This window comes from Musca autumnalis, unplaced genomic scaffold (genome assembly GCF_047663935.1).
Source record: "Musca autumnalis isolate F117 unplaced genomic scaffold, ASM4766393v1 scaffold_1, whole genome shotgun sequence".
Lineage (NCBI taxonomy): Eukaryota > Metazoa > Arthropoda > Insecta > Diptera > Muscidae > Musca > Musca autumnalis.
In genome coordinates this window covers 190,072,077-190,095,271 of record NW_027411644.1, presented here as the reverse complement: position 1 = coordinate 190,095,271, position 23,195 = coordinate 190,072,077, and the positions used below count along the sequence as shown (strand labels likewise).

The following is a 23,195-nucleotide window of genomic DNA, read 5'->3' as shown; positions in this document are numbered from 1 at the left end:
AAACAAAAGAAATCGGCGGAGCGCTTTTTAAATAAATCGTGGCCAATGTTCACATTTTTAGGGTTTTTTGGGTTTTCACGATTTTACTGGGAAATCGCAAGCCCTATTAAAATGGAACTAAAAATATTGTAGCAATGAAAATTTTCTACAAGATTGTCTTTTATGATATTTTCTTACGTTTTACCATTTTTAAGATATAGAAGATCAACTTGGTACAATTCACAGACTGTATCGCCTCCTTATAAAACAGTGTCATGACTGCAATTTCCCAAATTAAACATTTATGTCTCAAAAATGATTCAACCAAGGAAAAAATTTCGAAAGCACAACCTTGTAGAGAATTTTCACAGCTATAAGGTTTTTCAAGCAAATCGTGAAAACCTAAAAAAAAATCTAAAAATGTGACCTGAACTTCTGTGTCACAATAATGGTAAAACCTAGGAACGAATCATAACGGTCAATCATCTAGAGAATTTTTACAGCTACAACATTTTCAACCTAAAATAAACCTAGAAATGCGTATTTTGACCGCGTTTTATTTAAAAATCCCTCCAGCGATGTTTTCTCGTTTTTCGACTTTTCCCATCTATGAACATTGTAACTTCAGAATCCGCAAAAGCTTGCCAGGTGTAAGCGGTTTTATTTAAAGTTAGTCAAGGCGCACCGTACAAGACGTTGTTTTATAAGGAGGCAATACAGTAACTTCATTGTCCCAATTTGTACTTCTATATCTCAAAAACGGTAAAACCTACGAAAATATCATAAACGTCAATCCTGAAGAGAATTTTCACAGCTACAATATTTTCTCCAATCCCATTTTAATAGGTCTTGTGGTTTCCAAGAAAAATCGTGAAAATCTACAAAATCCTAATAATGTGGACTTCGATAGCGATTTAATTAAAAACCGCTCCAGCGATTTTTATTTTGTCTTTTGGTTTGTCTCATCTATGAACATTGTAGTTTCATAATCCGAAAAAACTTCCCAGGTGAAGGCTCCTTTCATTTAAAGTTGGTTCAACAGCATTGTGTTTTTGATAGAACACAAAATTCATCTTTATTGGATCGATGGAATGGGTTGAAATGCTGATGAAAAGATCGGATCTCTTACGACTTCCTTTGCATATTTTCAAATGCTGATGAAAAGATCGGATCTTTCACGACTTTCTTTTGCATTAGTTCAAATGATAATGAAAAGATCGGATCTTTCACGACTTCGTTTTAAATGCGTCTTTGATAATCTGAAGTATCCCTGTCTGGATGGTACTCACTATAACTCTCAAAATAAGTGGAATTGGTATAGCACTTAGAGCTTAGAAAAAAGTTGCATTTAGAAGCAAAGGATATGTGACAGTAAACTTTTTTTTTACATATGATTGTCATATGACATTTCCTTTAATGCCACATGCAGTCTTTATTAAACATGCATTCTACTATAAAATTCCATTATTACTATTAAATATTCTAAACTGCATTTTAATATTCTACAGAAAACCTTGATATTTATATCGTTTACAATAAAAAAATATTTATATCGATGGAAATGCTAATTATTGATTTAATTGAAATGCCCCACAGCGACATAACCTTGTTCTCATTTTTGTTTTCTTCTTTTTGCCTTGTCATTGCAGGTCTCCTGGTTTAGGGAAGAAATGAAATTCTTTGAATACGTTAGCGGTCGCAAGCCACCGTTTAAAAATTTCACCTTGGAAGGAGCAACCATTGATGTAAGTATTGAACGAATTCATTGTCATCGTTGTTGCAGAACGACGACAGCATATTCCAGCCACATTGTCCAATTGCCATAACGCAATTACAATAATGAAAGTAAATGGAACAATGAAAAGGGAAATGTGAATAATAAATATGAATAAATTAATACCAGTTATTACTTAATTGTTGACTTTTCTTTTTGTGTCCTTCCATCTTTTTTTTTTTTTGCTATTACTGCTGCCTTCTTTCTGTTGCCATTCATTATTTGCATTTGGAACAAAACGGAAATAAAGCGTGAAAATTCAAATGCTTCTCAAGTGACGCTGGCCAATGTCGATTTCAAATTGTCCGGGCAATTTCATTGCGAAGTATCGATGACATCACCGTTGTATACCAAAGCATCTGGCGAACATTTAATGAGTGTTTTTTGTAAGTATTCTATGGCGATTTGAAGTGTTATTAAATATGAATTACCTACAGTTGAGTGTGGCTATAAGGAATTTGTATATGGGGACAATGAGAATGCATATAAATATAATTATTGGTAAAAATATTAACAAAAAATATTTATCGCTATAAGGCAGAAATTAAGATTATTGTTTATAACCACACTGCACTGTACAATTAAACATCAATTATTATTAAACTATTGTCCATTTAATAAACACTAAATGCCAAATTATAATTTGTTTTTTGTTTTACTTTTATGGAAGTAAAGTTAATTTTGTTAATATTTTGTATTTTATATAGTACCCCAAACTGGCCCACCGGTAATTAGGTTTCGCAAACGGAGTCCAGTGGCTATTGGTGAACGTTTAATGGTACTCTGCAATACAACACGTGCTCGACCCCCACCACATATTACATGGCTAATTAACAACAAAAAGGTAATTGTTTTCGTTGATTGTATATATACTTACTTATCTCGAACATATATACGAAATTTCCTCCAACTGGTTTTAAACCTAAAAGGAGATACCCGAAGGAATGGACTGGTGCAGTCAATCCGCAAACTTGATTTAAGTTTAGCAGAGATATTACGTTTGGACTGTATTAGTTACTTCCTTCGAGAGTTATTATGCGTATCAGTAATTTTAGATGTTTACAGTAGGTTTTTTGGGCTTTCGGGTCATTATTTCAAGAAGAATAGACCTCCCAGAAAACAAATTACATTACATATGTATAATCAGGATCACTAGGGCTACCTACTGCACATAAACCAAAAATCTTAAACGTTTGTTTAAATTGTGTACCTTTCAACTTTCGTATTAAAATAATCATCTTCTGAAGAAAATACTACTTTAATATTTGGTAGATTTTTTAGGCTCGGATGCCAGTCATATAATTCCCGAGCTGTAGCTTTTCGATAATCAGTTTAGTTAGTCTATTGTTCAGTACAATAACTTTTAATTCATTTTCAAAATCGAAAAATAACTCCGTTTTTACGATGTTTAAGCTAAATTCATAAATAAAATAACAAGACAGATGTTAAAAAATTATTTTTTTGGTAAAATAACAAATGATTCACATATCTATATATCGTCACCTAAAATGCCCAAAGACGTAACCCTCAAAGGTTTTCGTTGAGGTTACGTCTTTGGGTGTTTCAGATGACGATATATAAAAGAGTTGAGTGATGATGACTGACAGATCTACACCACCCAGACGAAACGGCTGAAGCTAGAATCTTGAAATTTTGGGTGGTGGTTGGTCTTGGGGCGAAGATGGTCGATAAGGCTGGGTTTTTGGAAATTCGTCCTAGAAGGGTGCTAGAAGTACTAAAATGTACTAAAAATGGTGTAATTTTTGTGGCTGGCCGACTAATAATCAATGCCCAGACGAAACGATTGAAGCTAGAATCTTGAAATTTTGGGTAGTGGTTAGTCTTGGGGCGAAGGTGGTCGATAAGGCTGGGTTTTTGGAAATTCGTCCTAGAAGGGTGCGAAAAGCACTAATAATTGTACCATTTGTGTGGTTGGTACCATTTAGCCGACTAATAACACTGGTCAACACGACTTTTGTTTCAACCGAAGTTGGGGTTGTTTCTAGATGAAATCGGCGAGTTATATTCAAATCCGGTCCCGGTTTTTCTCCATCAGCTCTTGTTTTTGAGATATAGCTCAAAATCGGTTTTTACGAGTTTAACCCAGACTTTCGATATTTTCGGATACAAACAAATATTTTTTGTCGGTTTTTCGACATTAATATATTAAGGAGATGTTGTACGCTCGATACAAATCGTTTTTGAAATAGTTATGGTGAGTATATATCAAAAAATATAGAAAATATACGACGGACCTTGTAAAAATTGCATATTTTGAGTACTTTAAGCTGTAATTACGTCATCGGGGGAAGTCATAGGATCTTCATATGGCAATGCGGATATGCTTAGGGTGTCTACTATATAGTCCAGTATTCAAATATATAATATAAAGTTCATAGCGCCCAGGAAACGAGAATCAAGTTTGAGAAGTAGGGTTTTTATAAAGAGGTGGTTTTGAATATGTGTACCCATGTATATAAGAAGGACTAAATTTGGTACAATATGGATTTGGGTGGATGGATAGGGCTGGAATCCTGAAATGTAGAATTGAGATTACTGTTGGAGAGTAGGATTAAGGTAATTTCGAAAATTCGTACTCAAGGTTACGAAGAGTAAAAAATAGTTCTAAATTTGGTACAATTTGGACTTAAGAGAACGAATAGAGTTGGAATCCTTAAATTTTGAATTAAGATTACTGTTGGACTGTAGACTTGAGGAAGTTTGGGAAATTCGTATTTATGGGTACGAAAAGTACTAAATTGTACTAATTTTGGATTTGAGTGAATATATAGATCTGGAATCCTGAGATATGGAACACAGGAATTCCTACTTATGTTTATGAAAAGTTCTAAATGGTACTAAATTTGGTACAATTTGGATTTGAGTGAACGGATCACGTTGTAATCTTGAAAATTTGGAATTAAGATTTCTGTCGAAGAGTAGGATTCAAATAGTTTTGGAAAATCGTACTTGTGGGTACGAAAATTACTAAAAGGTACTAAATTTAGGTGAACGGATATTGCTGGAATCCTGAAATTTGGAATTAAGATAACCATTGAAGTAAAGGGTTGAGAAATGTAGGTAGTTTTGGAAATTCGTACTTACATATGTATACGAAAACAAGTAAGAAAAGTCTATAGTCGGACGGAGCCGACCATGGGATACCCTATACCACTATTCCTGGACAATCGCTCTCCACGGAACTTCTTTTCAATGATTGTGAAAATTTAATTATCAAATATCAGAGATGTAATGTATAATACTTATGACCAAAACCAAAAAGTTATCTAGCATGACAAAGACATTTTTGTAGCAGGAAAGGAAAATTTAGTTCACACAAACTAAAATGTAATGAAACCCACTTATGTAGTACTACTACTTCCGTTGTTTAACCGCTACGTTATTGAAATTTTTACCAATTTCACACAAAAGTTTCAGTCCATTTAACCCGCTAAATATTATCTGATCTTCACGTTGGTTTGTACCCTTCTTCTTCATCATAAACTCAAACTTTGTTTAAAATTTTGCGGGTTATTATTTTGACCCACAGAGCCGCTACAAAATTGGTTAAAATTTTGTTTTTGGTCCATTTCATCCCCTGAACATTTCACGATCATCACCAAAAACTAATAATTTCTATTTTCGCCCGAACCCAACCTCCTTAAAAAATTCGTTACAATCGGTCCATAATTGCGGCCTTAAGCTTGTTTACAATTTTTAATGGACGAACACACATCGCTAAATCGCTTTATCTCGTCGAGATATGAATTTCGGCATACCAAATAAGGGGTCTATTACGAATATTTCGTGGTGTTACATAAACTCTTGGAGAGACAATAAGTAGCATGGGATAAAAATGTGGTTCTCTACACAGAACCCATTATATATTAGGCAGTAGGCCCGTTATCTAGCAAACACTTTATTGCAATTTACATCAGAGGAGAGTTCAGTAGTTTTTTTTCCATATGTAGGCTACTTTGCGAAATATATATGTCCTCAAGGAAATAAAATATCGACCAAAAATAAAATTTTTATATTTTTCATACAAAAGTAATGGTCCATTTCACCCGCTAAAATATATCAGATCATCATTCAAAATTGTAGGCATCTTTTTCGACCTATACTCTTACCCGGTGCAAAATTTCGTGACTATTGATGTATAATTGCGACTTCTAGCAAGTTTATTATTACACTACAAACAAATAACGGAATATATTAGGCTGTAACTCTGTTATCTGATCATGCACACCAAACTTAATAGGCATCAATTGAAAGGTCAAGCGTTCCACTTTCAAGTATATCTCACTTGTCCGGAATGTCACTTCCAGGAATTAAGATATAAGCTGTATATTAAAAATGTTCACAATTTTCACACAAAAGTTTTGGTCCATTTAACCCTCTAAATATTATCCGATCGCCATCTCAAATTGCAAGCTTCTCCTTTGTGATATACTCTTACCTTATTTAAAACTACGCGTTGATCGGACTATTATTGAGACCTACAGAGCCGCTAGGAAATTGGATATATATTATGTTTTTGGTCCATTTCACCCGCTAAATATTTCACGATCCTCACCAATAAGAATAGGGATCTATTCTGATCTGAACCCGACCTCCATACAAAATTTCGTGACGATCGGTCCATAATTGCGGCCTGGAGCATGTTTACAATTTATAATGGACAGACGGACGGACGGACAGACACACATCTCAAAATCGCTTTATTTCGTCGAGATATGAAGATTGGTATACCACATTGGGGTCTACGACGAATATTTCGCGGTGTTACATGAATTTTTACCAAAACAAACTTATAATACCCTTTTCCACATTGTGGTATAGGGTATAAATACTAAATGGTACTAAATGTTGTACAATGTGGGTTTGGTTGAACGGATGGAGCTGGAATCCTGAAATTCGGCATAGTGATTACTGTTAGGGTGTAGGTTTGAGATATGGAGTCCGTTTTGGAAATTCGTACTTATGTGTACGATGAGTACTAAATTTGACTAAATTTGATGACAGAAATTCCTTAATTAAAATGCCCCAAAAACGTGTCTCGCAGTTGATGTGAAGGGGTAAGGTACGGCTGATTTTTTTTTTTTTTTAAATCGAACTGAAGTGGTACGAGTAGTATTTTAATAAAAAAAATTAATTAAAGTTGGTATTAGTACAAAAAATGTTTCAATGTTCTCAATTTCCATAATAAATATTGTTTATTTTTTATATATATCCTTTCCGCATACGAAGTAGCGGGCACTAGTAAGATATACATATGTACATAAGCACGTTATACGTAAGCACAAATAAGCCGCCAAACATAAAAAACAGTAAGGAAAGGATATAAGTGGGGTAAAGCCGAATTTTTGATTTCAAATTTACATGCTTGGGAGCTATATTCATTTCCCGACTGATTTTAATACAGTTTTGCAAAATTAATTCTTTACCAATTTCCGTCACTCATTCCAAATTTCATTGAAATTTGATACTTAAAATGGGGCGAAATTTTATAGGAGCTATATCCAAAACCCCACTAATTCTGACCAAAATAAATAGCGTTTGTCCTTTGGCCAGAAAGTGATTTTTCCCTAATTTTTATTTCAATAGAACAACAAATGCGAACAGGAACGTACGCAGGGGGCCCAGGGTCCAAATTTTGGACGACATAATATTTTTCCAAACTTAGTATAAGTCATATCGGTCCACCCCTTAGGGTACATCTACCACAAAAGCTTAACATTTTTCGCTAAAATTGTACGCAAATATCCAACGTAGATGATAGCCATCTTCTACGTTGACCAACTAATATGGCTGATGAGCGCAATTACTATTGGATGGAATGACTCTCATAATGAAATCTACTTGTTTAAACCTTCTAGTGCTTCAATTCAAATTAATTTTATTAGAAAAACGTAAGCATTTATTTATAACGTCCACAATCGTTGAAAAAGGCCACAAAATTCTGAAAACTCCCAGAATACAAATTTTTTGGAAAAATATATTTTCTGTGAAGCCGAATTTCGATCTGTCGATAGATAAACGTCGTAATCCACAGAGGCGGCAAAGGCGACTGATACGGTTTACTGGCTTACCAAAATATAACACTATACGACAGGAAAATTATTAATCATATTCTGATACCGCAGGCTGATAGAAGACAAAAATAAGAAGACACGTGTCTCGCCGTTTTCCCTATCTTATCAACTTTCGAGGTTATAGGTCTCCAAAGGACTATATCCACTAAACCGCAAAGAATTTGGATTCACTCGTGGAAGCAAAGTTTTAGCTATCGTCGTAAAAAATAATAATTGTGAACACATTAAATCCACAACCTCATCTTCAAGCTCAAATTTCCGTTATAATTTTTACTCGGATTTTAGATATCAAACCAATCCAAATTTATGCAAACAATTAACTACAAAACTGTACCTTAGATCTCAATAAACAACTTCCTACAATATACGAACTCTGTAGAAACGGTTCTTAATGGCCAAAACTGCAAACGACTTCTTTTTGTAATGTTTTTGGATTTCACGGACTTAATCACTCCGGTTAAAGAAGGAAAGTTTTTGCGTTTTCTGACATAAAAAATATTTTCTTAGATTATCGAAACAAAAGAAGTAGGTTGCAATTCGATTGGAATTATTCGATAAAATTCCAATATGCACTCGCCGATGCAAGTTATTCTTCTTTTTGGAGATATTTTATTCAAAGAAGTCGTTTAGTGTATATTCAGATAAATAATTTAAAAGAGATAATAAAATATCTTGACATATTACAGTATACCAAATTCCAATTAAAAGGTTTATAATATGTAATTTATGGAGGTCAAAGATTTATTCAACTAAAAACTTTTTGAAACATGGGACTGAAATTAAAGGGCGGTATCTCGATAAGCATTAAAACGTAGATCTATTTTAATCACTTCAGAGAGTGTGCATATCCTATATGATGCGAGTCTTAGAACCGCGATATCTGAAGAATGATTTTAGAATAGAAATCACAAGGAGATCTAAGATATGTATATTAGGACTGTGATTTTTTCCAACCACATATCCCTGTATCATATTTTTATGAGCTTTTACCTAAGATTAGATAAAAACTTTATTATAAGATGATTCGATAGGTTCACTCAAAAAGGTATTTAAAGTTTTTATATATGAGCTTTTTTGAAATTTTTGTGGACTCACTTTAAGCACATAAATACATAACTCAAAATAAGCTGTAAAGGCACACTACATAGCCTAAATCACCATACATTACATATATTCCATATATCATATCAATTGAATGTGGCTTGTTTGCGACCTTTTTCAATATTTAAATGGAATAAAAGTTATTTAAGTTTTTAATAGGCAAAATCGTGCATTAGGAAAAAATTTTTTAATTTTTTTTTCACTTCACAGTATTTCTTCAAAAAAAAAAGAAAAAAATCAATATGGTTTCTTAGTGACCTTTTTCAATAATTAAATGGAATGAACGTTATTTCTGGCATTAGTATGCAAAAGTGCATTCATTCTCACAAGTCATAACCCTAATGAATATATGTATGTTTTGCTTCAGCCACATCTTTGGTAAAGCTTACAGTTTTAAATTATATATATAATTTAGCGTAATTATCTGATCCAAATTTAAATTATGCCAAAACTTTATTATACATAGTTTTTTAGTGCAAAATTATATCCCCATGGAAAGTACGTTTATACACACTTCACTTAAAAAATAGCAAAAAGTTATTTAATTATATGCAGAGACAATGACCAGCATGTCTCCTAGTTGGGGACATAATTACATGTTGGATTTTAAACTAATTAAAAAAAGTTTACAATATGAAGAAGCTCAAGCAATGCATTCACATTTAATACATAAAGGGTAGGTAAAAAGGAGATATATTTGTTTGGCATTGAAGAATATTATTATTGTTTACGCAACCATTCCATGCAAATCGTTTTAGTATGACGATGATATTAGATATGCTATTTTGACGATCGGATTAAAAAACAAAATAAAAAATAACTTATTATTTCCATAGAAAAGACTTTCCTCGTGCAATTTTCTTAGCACAGTTAATGATCACTATATGTGATATGGAATAATTTCTTTAAATTCTATCCCACAGTTGGATTTCGAAACCAAAGTTTGCTAGACATAAACGTTTGTAATTTGTTTTTATTTCCCTCTTATGTACGAGTACATATAAGTTGTAAGTCATTATTATCATTTACATAGCCTTACAGCAGATGTTAGCGACAAACTCTCTAAACTTAAAATTACATTGAGCCTTAGGGAAATACAGCTGTTTTGTTTAACAAGTTACTGTGTATTCATGTTTGTTTATAGCATTTTAAATATACAAAATCCATATACAAGCGCATTTACATCATGCATGTATGTACGACAAAATAAAGTACATAGCTTTCTATGTAAAACATGAGTAATTATTACAAATACATATTAACTAAGCTGTGTCTAACACAGTGTGAACAAAAGTAGATATACAAATCTTGTTCACACCATGAACACACAGGAATCATCATCTGGTGGAATTCACTCGAAAATTGCCATCAGTTGAAAGGGGAATGTTAATTTTCATATGACTAAAAAAATCAATCAAGTAATTATTATGGGTGACATTTCGGAATCCATATACATATTATAATGTTGTAGCAAAAAATTATAGAGTTGTGTCAAATGAACTATATGGAACTATCTAGTTCACTAAGCAGCTCCAATGGCCAACATCATTTGACTGAGCAAAGTGCGTGTACGTAAAATTACACGTTAGATTTTATGACATTATCCATATGTTTTGGAACTATAAAAGTGGACTGGATTATACCCCGGTTACAGTGAACCGGATTAACCCAGTGGGTTTGGATTTCAAATGTCAATTCCATAGCGCAAACGTCAAATATGTGTATGAGCCCGAAAATAACAGCAGTCGCCAGAAGATGCTGTAGAAACCATGTTTTGGAGGTGTCTCAATCAAGCCACTGTAAACAAACGAATACATGGTTATATGTCAAACTGTCCTGTCAAACTTTCCAAAAAAATGTCAAATGACGCCTGGCGACACTGCGTATTTCCTAGGCCAGATGGTTTTTTAGTGACCCTCGTATTATATTAAAGCCCAAAAGTGTTGAACTTTTGCCAAAGAAGTACATAAAGTAATCGACCATCGCGGATATTGGACAAATTTTGGCAGTAATTTCTTCGAAGGTTATCGCGCTAATCAGCCATTTAAGTTGGTCAACTTAGGATTTTTAGAGCTTTTGGAACATTAAGAGCAGAGAGCTTGGACTTGCATGCGAAAAAGATATATCGTTGTAATCAGAACTACAATGATCACATTCGATGAAAGTTTCAAAACAATCATCAAACTGTACTTTTACAAAAATGTTGGACTTTTGTGTGGGAGGTACTGGAAGAAACTGTCCGATATAGGCCATCTTCGAACTGTATTTAAGTTTGAGGAAAACATTAGGACGTGTAAGTTTGTGCAAAGTTTAATTTTTGTAAAAATCGCGCGATTTTTTCCAAAAATATTTTTCCTTGACGAGCTTTTAATTTTTCAGAAAGTATTTGCATATTTAAAAAAACTTTTTATTTTCCTAAATAGTGAAAATAATAATATTAATTGTTCCACAAACATCCCTTAAGGGACGAGGGAGACTTCTCTCATATCAATGAGTGCATCCCGATTCATATTGGCTCAATGATATGGGACCTACTTTTTATTGCCGACTCCGTACGGCGTGCCTTAAGATACCACTTGTAGAGAAGTTTTTCATGGTTTAAATACTCAGGAAATGTCGCCAATATTACTGAGGGTTATTTTGCCACCGTTGAAAATTTGTTGTTGCCTGGCATGGGAATCGAACCAAAGACCTTTAGCGTGCAAGGCATACCATTGCACCACGGTCGCACCCAAATATTTTTGTAAAAATCAGCAAATTTTCGCCTGCGGCGCTTTTCGTTTTTCAGAAAGTATTTGCATGGTTTTACAAACACGTTTTATTTTCTTAAATAATGAAAATATATCTGTAAAAAATCGCGCAATTTAACAAAAAAAAAATTGCAATTTCTTACTTAGAAATGGTAATTGAAATTAATACATGTTTTTAAAATGTAGTTGAAATGTTGATTTGTATTGGCTACTACTTAATTTTCTTAAAAAATTTAAATCAATTATAAATTGTTTTATGAAATGAAAAATGTCTATGGACCATGGTATAATAAGAAAGGTATGGCAGAGCTCACAGCTAAAGGTGACCGACTTCTGTCAAAGTAGTTTTGATATTTCGTTTTGAAAATTGTGGCAAAATCAAAATACATAATATGTGTATCTCTTGTGCCAGACTATGAAAATGTTCATGAAAATGTTTTGAGTTTATGGGTAAAAAGGCAGAAAGGGAGCTCCTTCATCTCCTCTCTCTCTCTCTCAATGAAACGAAATGGAAATTATCTCTTAGAATGGTGTTAATCGAATTGATTGGAATCTATAACTGACTGGGTACCACCGTGGTGCAATGGTATGCACGCCCGCCTTGCACGCAGAAGGTCGGCCAATAGTTGCTCAAAAGTCAAAATACGAAAATACCATTTTAGTGAAAAAATTGTTGATAATCAGCAACCTGACTCTTGGTTGGCCTGAGGTTAACCAATCCAACGCAGTAGTCGATTGAAGTCAGCCATAATGAAAGCAATAAGGTACGTGTTCTAATAATAAGAAATTAGGTGAACATTAAAATGGTATTATTTTCGCGAAAATGTATATTTTTTAACATTTATTGTTTTTGTAAAGTCTAGTAACAAGATAAGCATCTAAAATATTCAAATTGTTTTTGCATCTCTATTCCTTAATAGTGGTGGTACATCTCCTTTTCGTGCATATTTTTGTTGATAATTTTTAAGATAACTCAAATTTCAAAATTGAAAAAGTCTATTTCCCCGTCGTTTCCGGACCATAGTTCCTTCTGATGTTTTATGCACTTAGATCTCGAATATCAGATTCAATCATAAAAAATTGCGCATGTTTGCGCCATTCGGATAAAATCTATTTATTTAGAAATATAAAACACTGAAACTTAATTATTTTTTATTTTTAAATTTTTAGTAAATACATTTTTTTAACCACTGAACCACTTTGACCACTCAATTTAGGCCGAAAATTAACATAAAAATTTTAAAATGCCAAATGCCAAGTTACAGCCATTTCTGGCTAAAAATGAAGATGAAATCCTTAAAACACTTGAAATCGGGTGGTACCACTATATGGGGGCTATACCAAAACCTGGACCTATGTCAACAATTTTTGGTGGAGAAGTTTCTGCACCATTGGGGACTCCAAATGCCAAGTTACAGCCAATTCGACCTAAAAATTAAGATAAAATCCTTAAAACATTTGAAATTGGGCCGTACCGCTATATGGGGGCTATACCAAAACCTGGACCTATGTCCACAATTTCAGTACAATTGGGAACCCCAAATGCCAAATTACAGCCTATTCGGGTTAAAAATGAAGATAAAACCCTTAAAACACTTGAAATCAGGTGGTACCGCTATAAGCTATATCAACATCTGAACTGATATGATGTAAATGCTAAAGAAACAGTCTTAGCAAAAATTTTGGATATATTTTATCATTTTATCAAATATCTGTGTTATATTGTGGTTTTTGTGGCACTTTAACAAAATATGGAATTAAAATATCTATATTGGGATTACATATAAATCTGAACTGATTTGGACCAAATAAGGCATACTTTGACATCGGCTAAGTTTGGATGCATTATGCAATTTTCCGCTTCTATCAAATGTATACAGCGCTTTTTGTGTATAATTTATCTAAACTCGGATGCCAATATATATGGGCGCTGTATCTAAATCTGGACCAATTCCCACTATTTTCTGTAGAGTTAGTCTTTAGACAGAAACTATGATTTGTGCCAAATTTTACGTCAATCGGACTACAAATGAGCCTGTTAGGAGTTTTAATCAACTTTTAACATACATTTCCCCTTCTGTGCGCCGTTAGGACTCGACGATAAACAGTGGGTCCCATATCATTGAGCTAAATATGAATCGGGGTGCACTCACTCCCTTGGCCCGTATGGGATGTTGTGCTGTCTGTCTGGCTGGCTGGTGAGCTAAATATGAATCGGGGTGCACACATTGATATGGGAGAAGTCTCCCTTGGCCCGTATGGGATGTTGTGCTGTCTGTCTGGCTGGCTGGTGAGCACTATAACTCTCGAATGGATGAACCGATTCGGTCCAAAATTTGGCTATCGTTACATTTTGTCCAAACTTAGTTAAAGTTCGAAGATGGATTTTTTCAATCCACTCCTTCCGGTACCTCCCCCACAAAAGTTCGAAAATGTTCGGAAAATTTGTGCGCCTTTGAGCTCTTGATAGGAGTAACAGATTTGGTCCATACATACATCGTGAAATTTCTACCAGACTTAGATGAGGTTCCAATATGGACTCAGTCGGTCCACTCCTTCTAGCAACTACCACATAAAATTTCTCAAAATTTACACATTCTTATATATCTACCACATATTTTAAGGCCTACTCTCGAATCACTTACATTTTTGTTGCATTCGCTGCCTCAATTAGGGGGAAGTCCATACTTCTTGAGAAAACAGCCGGAAAGGTTTAAAAAACCTCTATGACACCTATGATAACTCTCGAACTGATCAACCGATTTGTTCCAAAATTTGACCTTCGTCATATTTTGTTCAAACTTAGTTCGAAGACGGACAATACCGGTCCACAGCTTCCCGTACCTCCCCCCAATATTTAAAAAATGTCACGTTAACTCTTGAAAGGAGTGAACGATTTGGTCAATATTTTACACATCGTAATATATCTACCACATATAGATCAGGTTCGAATATGGACTATATTCGTCCTTTCCTTCCGGTACCTCCCACACAAAATTTCGAATAAGTTCACTGTTAAACCTGCTCTCCAATCACTTTGATTTTTGTTGAAGCAGCTTGCATTCGCTGCCTGAACTCTTCTTGGGAAAACTGCCCGAATGGTGTAAAAACCCCCTATTGCACGATTACTCTCGAACTGATCAACCGATTTGTCCAAACTTAGTTTCAGTTCGAAAATAAGCAATACCGGTCCACAACTACCCGTACATCCCCCCCCCCACCCCAATATTTAAGAAATTTCACCAAAATGGTATGCATGATGGAGCAACCAATTTGGCACACGGGGCAACTAATGTGGTCCAAACTTTGGATTTCTAAATATTTTGTCCAAATTTATTTTTACTTCTAAAATGGCCCATGTCGGTCTTCTCCTTAGGACACCTAACTCACAAAAGTACAAAAATTGTTGTGTAAGTGCATTTTAGGGTCTCTTCGAAGATCCTTTGGAATTGTATACCGATGCTTTTCGTTGTGGTCCTGTTTACAGCGATATTATGTTTCCGTGGACAAGTTTATGCTTCCTGGTATACTGGTCCAAAAGTTATACGATGACCCACTGAAATGACTAGTGGGCGCGATATCTATTGAAAGGATATTACTCGCAAAATAAGATCCACTTCCATAAAGGACTTTATCGGTCCATTCCTTTCAGTAAATCCTCCGCAACACTTTTGAACTTTAATCCTTACGCACATTTTGTCGGCAAGTTCAAATGTCCACAAAATTCTGAAAAGACCCGAAATACAATCGATCTGTCCGTGGATGAAAGTTTCAATTCACATAGCCTGATAGTATATCTCCATCGGCAAAGCCGACTGATACTTTTTTTTCTTTAATTAATCTTTATGTCGACGAAGCTTTTACCATAAGGCTGTGGGTATAAGCAATCGTTTTATATTTTCTTGAGTGTAATATACAATCATAAGCCCTAGTGGGAACGCATAAAACATTCAAGCCCATAATTACTACTAACCACATTTTTCATGTACTGAAATAACTGAAACAAGTGTTTGTTAAAAAAAGACAATCTTGACGCTGTTGGTGCATTCGTTTTGTTGGTTATTATTAAACAAGGACATCAGAGACGATAACAAGGAAATGATTCAAGTCGGGCTCGGCCGACTGTATGGTACCTTACAGTATTGTTGATATTAGACGTCGTAAAAGAATGTATATTATGTATTTTGTGCATGCAGTTTTAGATTAGATAAAACTCACCATCAACAGAGGTAGGTCAAAGATTACTTACCTACCTACATACATATGTTGGCAAATATCAACGTTGTCGGATCAGTTGTATCTAATATAATATGAAGTGAATTATTGAGATGTAATTATTTCTCATTCCACATCGTACTTGTGAATTATATACATAATATGTGTGTGCATATATTATATGCATAAAATTAACTGAAATTATATAACCCAAAACGAGAAGGCACTAGAAAACCTTCTGGCCTAGCATCTACTGGCGACGAAAATCGTTGACCACGCCTTTTTACTTGATGTGCTGGAATCAGATGAAGTCAATGGATCCCCAGTCAGGGATGTACGGCGCATGACCCATCAATTCCACGTTTTGTCCGGTCAACAGGCACTGGTTTCAATCGATGTGTAAGAGCTCGCATTGTCATGATGCAGAACGACTCGTCTTCTCTTGTTCGCTTTTCGAATTCCTCAGGAAACTTCAGGCAAACAAATTTTAGTGTAACACTCAGAATTAACCGTTCTACATTTCGACCATTTGCCTCGAAGGTCTTCCTCCATGAACATCTTTCGTTGGATTTGGCTCGCTTTTGAAGACCCAAACGGTCACTTCCTGTCATAGATCCAAAATTCGCAGTCTGTGACGATCTTACACATGTCGTTTGAAGCACCGCGATTGTTTTTATTCACAATTTCTTTGCGCCAATCCACAAGAGCCTTTTTTGAACGATTGGCCAATTTTCCTGGATCTAGCGAGAAAAATCCGTTTTTGCGGCCAGGTGTTTATGCAATATCAAATGTTAGTTGGCAGAAGAAATGCCCAAGGACGCCTATATCTCACGGTTTATAACATGGCGATCCTGCCTTAACCGTTCACGAATGGCTTAATTTTTTTCTGGCACAACGTCCGTTTTGGCAAACCTCACGACCTTCGTTTTTTGCAAGTGTCGGCCACGATTTAATTAATTAAACCAGTTTTTCATAGTGATAAAAGATGTCCCTTTATCGACATACAAACATTTAATTTGATCGATGTACTCTTGCCGTGATTATCCACGTCGAAAGCTGTAAAAAATATGGGACACAAATGTTCACAATTAAATTTCATTTTATGTTGTTTGTAAAGTGATTTTTTCAAGCCACTGTAAACAACCCAACAAATGGTCGTATGTCAAACTGTCCTGAGTACTCTTACACAGATACACATGGTCGTATGTCAAACTGTCCTCAGTACACTTTGGCTAAAAACTGTCAAACTTTCCAAAAAATGTCAAATGACTCCTGGCGACTCTGCGTATTGCCTAGACCAGAAGGTTTTCTATTGCCCCCCGTATCGGAATTGCATTCTATGCTGATCATAAAAACAAGTTATGGGTCTGTCTTTTCTATTCTTGCGTGTTACAATTACTCCAAAAACACAAAAACATTTTATGCTTTGTTTTGGTGTAAAATATATACATTAACGTTATTTTATTATTCGTTGTAGTATTATCATCTCTCACCCTACTAATTTAATAAATTCATGGAATTAGTAGGTTACTACAAATCATGCAAATGTGGTCATAAATATTTCAATTGCAATTTCTAATCGCGTGTTAGTTTTAATAAAATTTTGATTAGAAAAGTTCAAAAGGACAAAGATGAAGCGGCACTAATGATATATGAATGGAAACATGTAATGATAATAAAATGCTCGTTAGCCAAGCGAAGTGTTTAAAGAAAAAAAATCCATTTAATATGCAATGCAAGGTTATGCGTATGTAGCGGACAGTTGTTAGCGTGATTAAACCCATTACAAATTGCATTTGTGTTAGCCAACAAATAACAAGTCAAAGAACATTACAACCATAGAAGATCATAAGAGAGATTAAATTTTCGATGAAAATTACTTATCATAGAAATTGCATGATCATAGAATACTACGTTTATAGTTTTCACATATTGATAAACTACATTTAGGCCCTACCCAGGAATAAGGTAATCCTGGAGGTGGAATCCACGAAAGTAGATTTACTAGTTAGCGAATTACATACGTATATCAAAATGTAATATATACAAGGCAAATCAAAACAGATAAAAAAGAATCAGTTGAACGAGACGGAATTTTAAAAAATCAGTTTAAAAATTGTGAACTGCCAAAGTCAAGATTTCGATTCTAACGAAAAAAATTACCGTATTCTGTCCAAAAATCAGGCAATTTTTTTTTCAAAAAAATGTGTCTCTTATTGACAAACCTTTTATGTTTTTAATGAGCCCAAAATATACGAAGATAGGTTTTTAAGTTGTGCCTCCACATACAAAATACAACGGGTTCTTCACTTGTGAAGAGACGCAGAGTGGATTATTATCATGTCCAATGGCTGACAAAGCATGACAGCATTCATTAGAATTTTGGTATACCTTGAATCTGCGTACTGTTTCATATGGGGCCTATACAAAAAAATGGATAATGGAAAAACAAAATTGAGTTTGCCTTCTGTTTAATTTCAAATCGCAATAATATATTTTGACAGCAAATGTAAGCATTAACTGGTCATACCGAGTAACTTTATATATAGCTTCTAGCCCTTCCTTTTTATACCCTGAATGCTATTAAATAAATGCATTTATCTAATGAAGTGTAATATATATACTAGTTAGCAAGCTTTGCCTTCGTCTGCCACAAAAACAACAATCAATACGCCTGAAGATCGGCTTAACCATCCGTGAAACGTAGCGTAATGGTTGAATGTGTGGGACTTCGGTAGACTCCTAATTTTTCAATGTATATAATAGGTCTAATAAGCTCAACTCGAAAGAGGATTAATTAAATATCACTATAAATGACCTTCGCCTTAATAAGTCAAAAATAAAAATAATTTCAGCATGAGTCAGGCTGGGATTCGAACCTGGGTCTCCGACAACTGAGTGTCAAGGTTGCCGGCGTCTTAGCGTTCTGAGCCACCATCAACTTGTCAAAACTTTAGTAGACAATAATTGATGATCAAAAATCTTCTGATATAGGAGAGCAATTACTAATGACGTAGGAATAAAACTTACCATAGTATTTGTGAATATTGAAAAATGGGATTACCAAGTAGGACTATAGGAAAAGTTTGGAGTTTCAATAAACTGACATAATTTCGCATATGCATTTATCTAATGAAGTGCAATATATATACAAGTTCCCAATCTTTGCCTTCGTCTGCCACAAAAACAACATTCAATATGCCTGAAGATCGGCTTAACCACCCGTGAAACGTAGCGTAATGGTTGAATGTGTGGGACTTCGGTAGACTCCTAATTTTTCAATGTATATAATAGGTCTAATAAGCTCAACTCGAAAGAGAATTAATTAAATATCACTATAAATGACCTTCGCCTTAATAAGGCAAAAATAAAAAATTAAGATATTTTTGTTTGCCTTTTTTTCTCCGCAGGTTGATGAAAAATTCATCCGTACGCATCATGTCTATTCAATCAGTGGTAAAACACATCGCAGACCACCATCCGAACAAGACGTCGATATATTACAAGCTAAACAAAAGAAACAACAGCATCAACAACATAAACCACATTATGATCCCCAACAGCAACCGCCACCATTTTATCAGCCCCCGTATAGTATCTATCATTCGTACCCGATACCGCATATCCCAGATCGTTACGATAAAAGTCGCAGTGGTATAAGTAAGTATAGCAGTTTAAATTATATATGAATAAGCTCAATTATTTAGTACAATAATCTAATAGAAATAATTCATTATATCTCATATTTTGATTGAACAATTTGTAAGACATCGAAATAATGGTCCTAGACGCACATGATACAGCGTTGTGTTTCTGTCTGACAGTATAAACCTTTTAAGTACACTAGAGGTTCATAGAATTTACATTGTGAAGCTGAATATCTCTATATCTATAAATTCATTTTATTTCGAGAATGAAATTCGAAGAAAATCAGTAAGCATCAACCTTTTTGTAATCAGAAAATTATTATTTGATCTTTAAACTGATAAAACGTATGTCAATATGTAACGAAAACCTTGTGTTATTTCACGATATGATACATTTTTTGTTATTTCTAATATCAAAGATTTAGCTCAGTTGGTTTTATTACACAATAAACCAGTATGGCGGCGCACACTGGTTCAGAATCGTTTTCCTTTTCAAAACTTTTTGGTTTTTGTTTGACAAATAGTTACAGAGAAAGTAAAGGAATAGTCAAATGAATTGTATAGACAAAGAAATGCTCTTACCAATGTTGTTAACATTGAGTTTGTTGACAGAACAACTCAATTAAAAATGCCAATAAACACGATTTTATAAACATTTTGTTCTAACAAAGACTGTATGGGGTTAGTTTTTTACGAAATCTACATCCTCAGATAGAAATATAGAAGAAAATTATTCCAGTTTCCTCAAAAATCGCCTTCGAACAATTTTGAGTTTTTATACCCTACACCACTATGTGGGGAGGGTATTATAAGTTGGTTTTGAAGTTTATAACGCATCGAAATAATGGTCATAGACCCATACTTATATATACCAAAATGAATGTCTCGACGAGCTGAGTCGATCTGGCTATGTGTGTCCGTCCGTCTGTCCGTCTGTCCATCTAAACCTTGTAATCACGCTACAGGTCGCAATTTTGATCGGATCGTCACGAAATTTTGGATATTAATGGGGGTCCCGGAGGGGAAGAAGCCTATTGATTTTGGTGATGGTCGGATAATATTTAGGGGTCGGAATGGGCAAAAAACGTATGTGGATAAAAAGACAACGTTTTTTTCCAAAGCAAATATTTCAGTTTCTATATGGGGTATACCAAAAGCAAAACCTAACAATGAAAGTAGAAAATATCACCTTTCTAATGATGTAAAGTAGGTTCTTATAGGTGATCAAACAACGAAGATATCACAATATCCGCTAATAGAACCCAACTTTAAATTTTTGCGATTTTAATAATAATGACGAATATCACAGCTTTGGTTGGGTATCTTCCAAAAACAAAGTCCGACTATGAAAGTAGAAAATCCCGTCTTTACAATGATACAAACTAGGTCGGCGTAGGTGACCAAATAACGGAGATATCGCAATAGGCGGTAATACATCCCATTTTCCACTTTTTTTTTGGAAATTACGCTACAGGTCGCAATTTTGATCGGATCGTCACGAAATTTTGAGGGTTAATGGTGGTCTCGCAGGTGAAGAAGCCTATTGATTTTGGTGATGGTCGGATAATATTTAGGAGTCGTAATGGGCAAAAAACTTATTTGGATAAAAATACAACGTTTTTTCCAAAGCGAATATCTCAGCTTCTATATGGGGTATACCAAAAGTAAAACCTGACCATGAAAGTAGAAAATATCACCTTTCTAATGACGTAAAGTAGGTTCTCGTAGGTGTTTGATCACGAAGATATCGCAATAGCCGCTAATAGAATCCAACTTTCCATTCTTTCGATTTTAAAAATAATGACGAATATCACAGCTTTGGTTGGGGATCTTCCAAAAACAAAGTCCGACTATGAAAGTAGAAAATCCCATCTTTACAGTGATGCAAAGTAGGTTGGCGTAGGTGGCCACATAACGGAGATATCGCAATAATCGGCAATACATCCCTTTTTTTCATTAATTTTTAACGGATCGTCATGAAATTTTGGGGGTTAATGGGGGTCCTAAAGAAGGAAAAAATTGATTTTTATAATGGTCGAGATATCGCAATAGTCGGTAATGCATCCCTTTTTCCGTTTTTTGTGCAATCACACTACGAAATTTTTCAGTCAAAAGCTTATGAACAGGGGTAGTGGTGTAGGGTATCACATAGTCGGCCCCGACCCGACTATAGCCTTGGCTCACTTGTTCTGTTTGAGTCGGTTGAAAGCACATAACGTGAATAAATAAACTCAATACTTATAACGTCCCTATGGTTTTATTTTTGTATTTGGGCCAATTTCCCAAGAAGAATGGAGTTTGACCCAAAAAAAAAGTAATATTTCCCTAGTTTGGAACAATTCGGTTAGTCCTTTCTGGAACTATCGTGCGAATAATTTTAGCGAAAAATGAAAAATTGGACTTTTATGGGGGTAATTAACGGAAGGGGTACACCGATATGGTCCATCTTCGAACTTAAACTAAGTTTGGACAAAATTTACGAGACCTAAAATTTGAACCAAATAGGTTTATTCTTCGAGAGTTATCGTGCACACCAGCTGGACAGACGGACTGACATTGCTAAATCGACTCCAAATTGTCTGAAACACATTTCGTCCAAACATACTTGGGGTCTAAAACCATTATTTCGATGAGTCACATTTTGCCCGTATGAAAGTGTATATACCCTTTCTAGCCTAAAGGCTGAGGGTATAAAAATGTTTCAGCAAGGACATACCTTGTATCAATGAGTTTTGCACGGCTTTTTCTGGTTGAGTTCTCGAATAATTTGTGTTGCTTACGGAACCCATTCCGAATATCTATTTCTTATACTAGTAAGGCCTCTTTGCTGCGGGCGACAAAAGCGCAATCGGCGTGTATACGTAATTAACCGTTTTCTTGGTAGGGAATGATAGCCGAGAGAACCTCTCCAAAAAGATTTCGTTTACGACTGATCGATCGAATATCATGACCAACAACACTTTTTTGTGTGTCTACAAAATTTCTTCATAGCATTGCGTTTTTGGTATGGAGAGATTTATCAATCCACCGCCTGAGTCCAGGACTTTTAACGTTCCAAGAACTCGCACCATTAACCCTGTTATCGTAGGCATTTTGACATTTTCCAAAATGGGTACAATTTTACAGCTATATAACACAAAACCACACCTGTAATATTCTCTCTTCTAAGTAAAGATTAAGCAACTATCCGAACAAATGTGTAAGGAAAATAAAAATGCATTTTTGGTTTTTGCTTTCAAAATGTAATACAAAATCATTCTAGAATTTACAGTAAATACCTACCAAAATCCATAGAAACAATTTGGAGCCTTAAATGGTTCTTAAAATTCTATTAAACAATTGTTCATTTTGTTAAGAAATCCCCTATGGATTTGAAATGAAAATAATCGTCTTTACTGGGCAACAACAAACATTAGACATTATAAACCATCATTGATACGCACACAGATGATGCAAAACGTAAAAGAATAAAAGTTTTCGATTTTAAGACTTCCAACAATAAGACTATAGATTTAGATCCGACGAATCTAAATTCATTGAAATGTAGTTTATCTCAATTCCTGTGCCCCTCTTATCCATACCTACCCATTACTTCATACGTTTTAATGTAAAACATATTATGTGGGTGTGTTGT

At 34.6% G+C, this 23,195-nt stretch overlaps 1 protein-coding gene across 6 annotated transcripts in view; it reads left to right on the top strand.

Annotated features, from left to right (window-relative positions):
* Positions 1-23,195, top strand: part of beat-VII (Immunoglobulin domain-containing protein beaten path VII) — a 455,119-nt gene that overhangs the window by 307,456 nt on the left and 124,468 nt on the right. For all 6 annotated transcript variants that reach the window (XM_073959321.1, XM_073959323.1, XM_073959318.1 and 3 more), the window contains exons 4-7: positions 1,629-1,724; positions 2,004-2,139; positions 2,461-2,597; positions 19,325-19,574. In XM_073959321.1, coding sequence (XP_073815422.1) covers positions 1,629-1,724; positions 2,004-2,139; positions 2,461-2,597; positions 19,325-19,574 — 619 coding nt within the window. The remainder of the gene's footprint in view (positions 1-1,628; positions 1,725-2,003; positions 2,140-2,460; positions 2,598-19,324; positions 19,575-23,195) is intronic.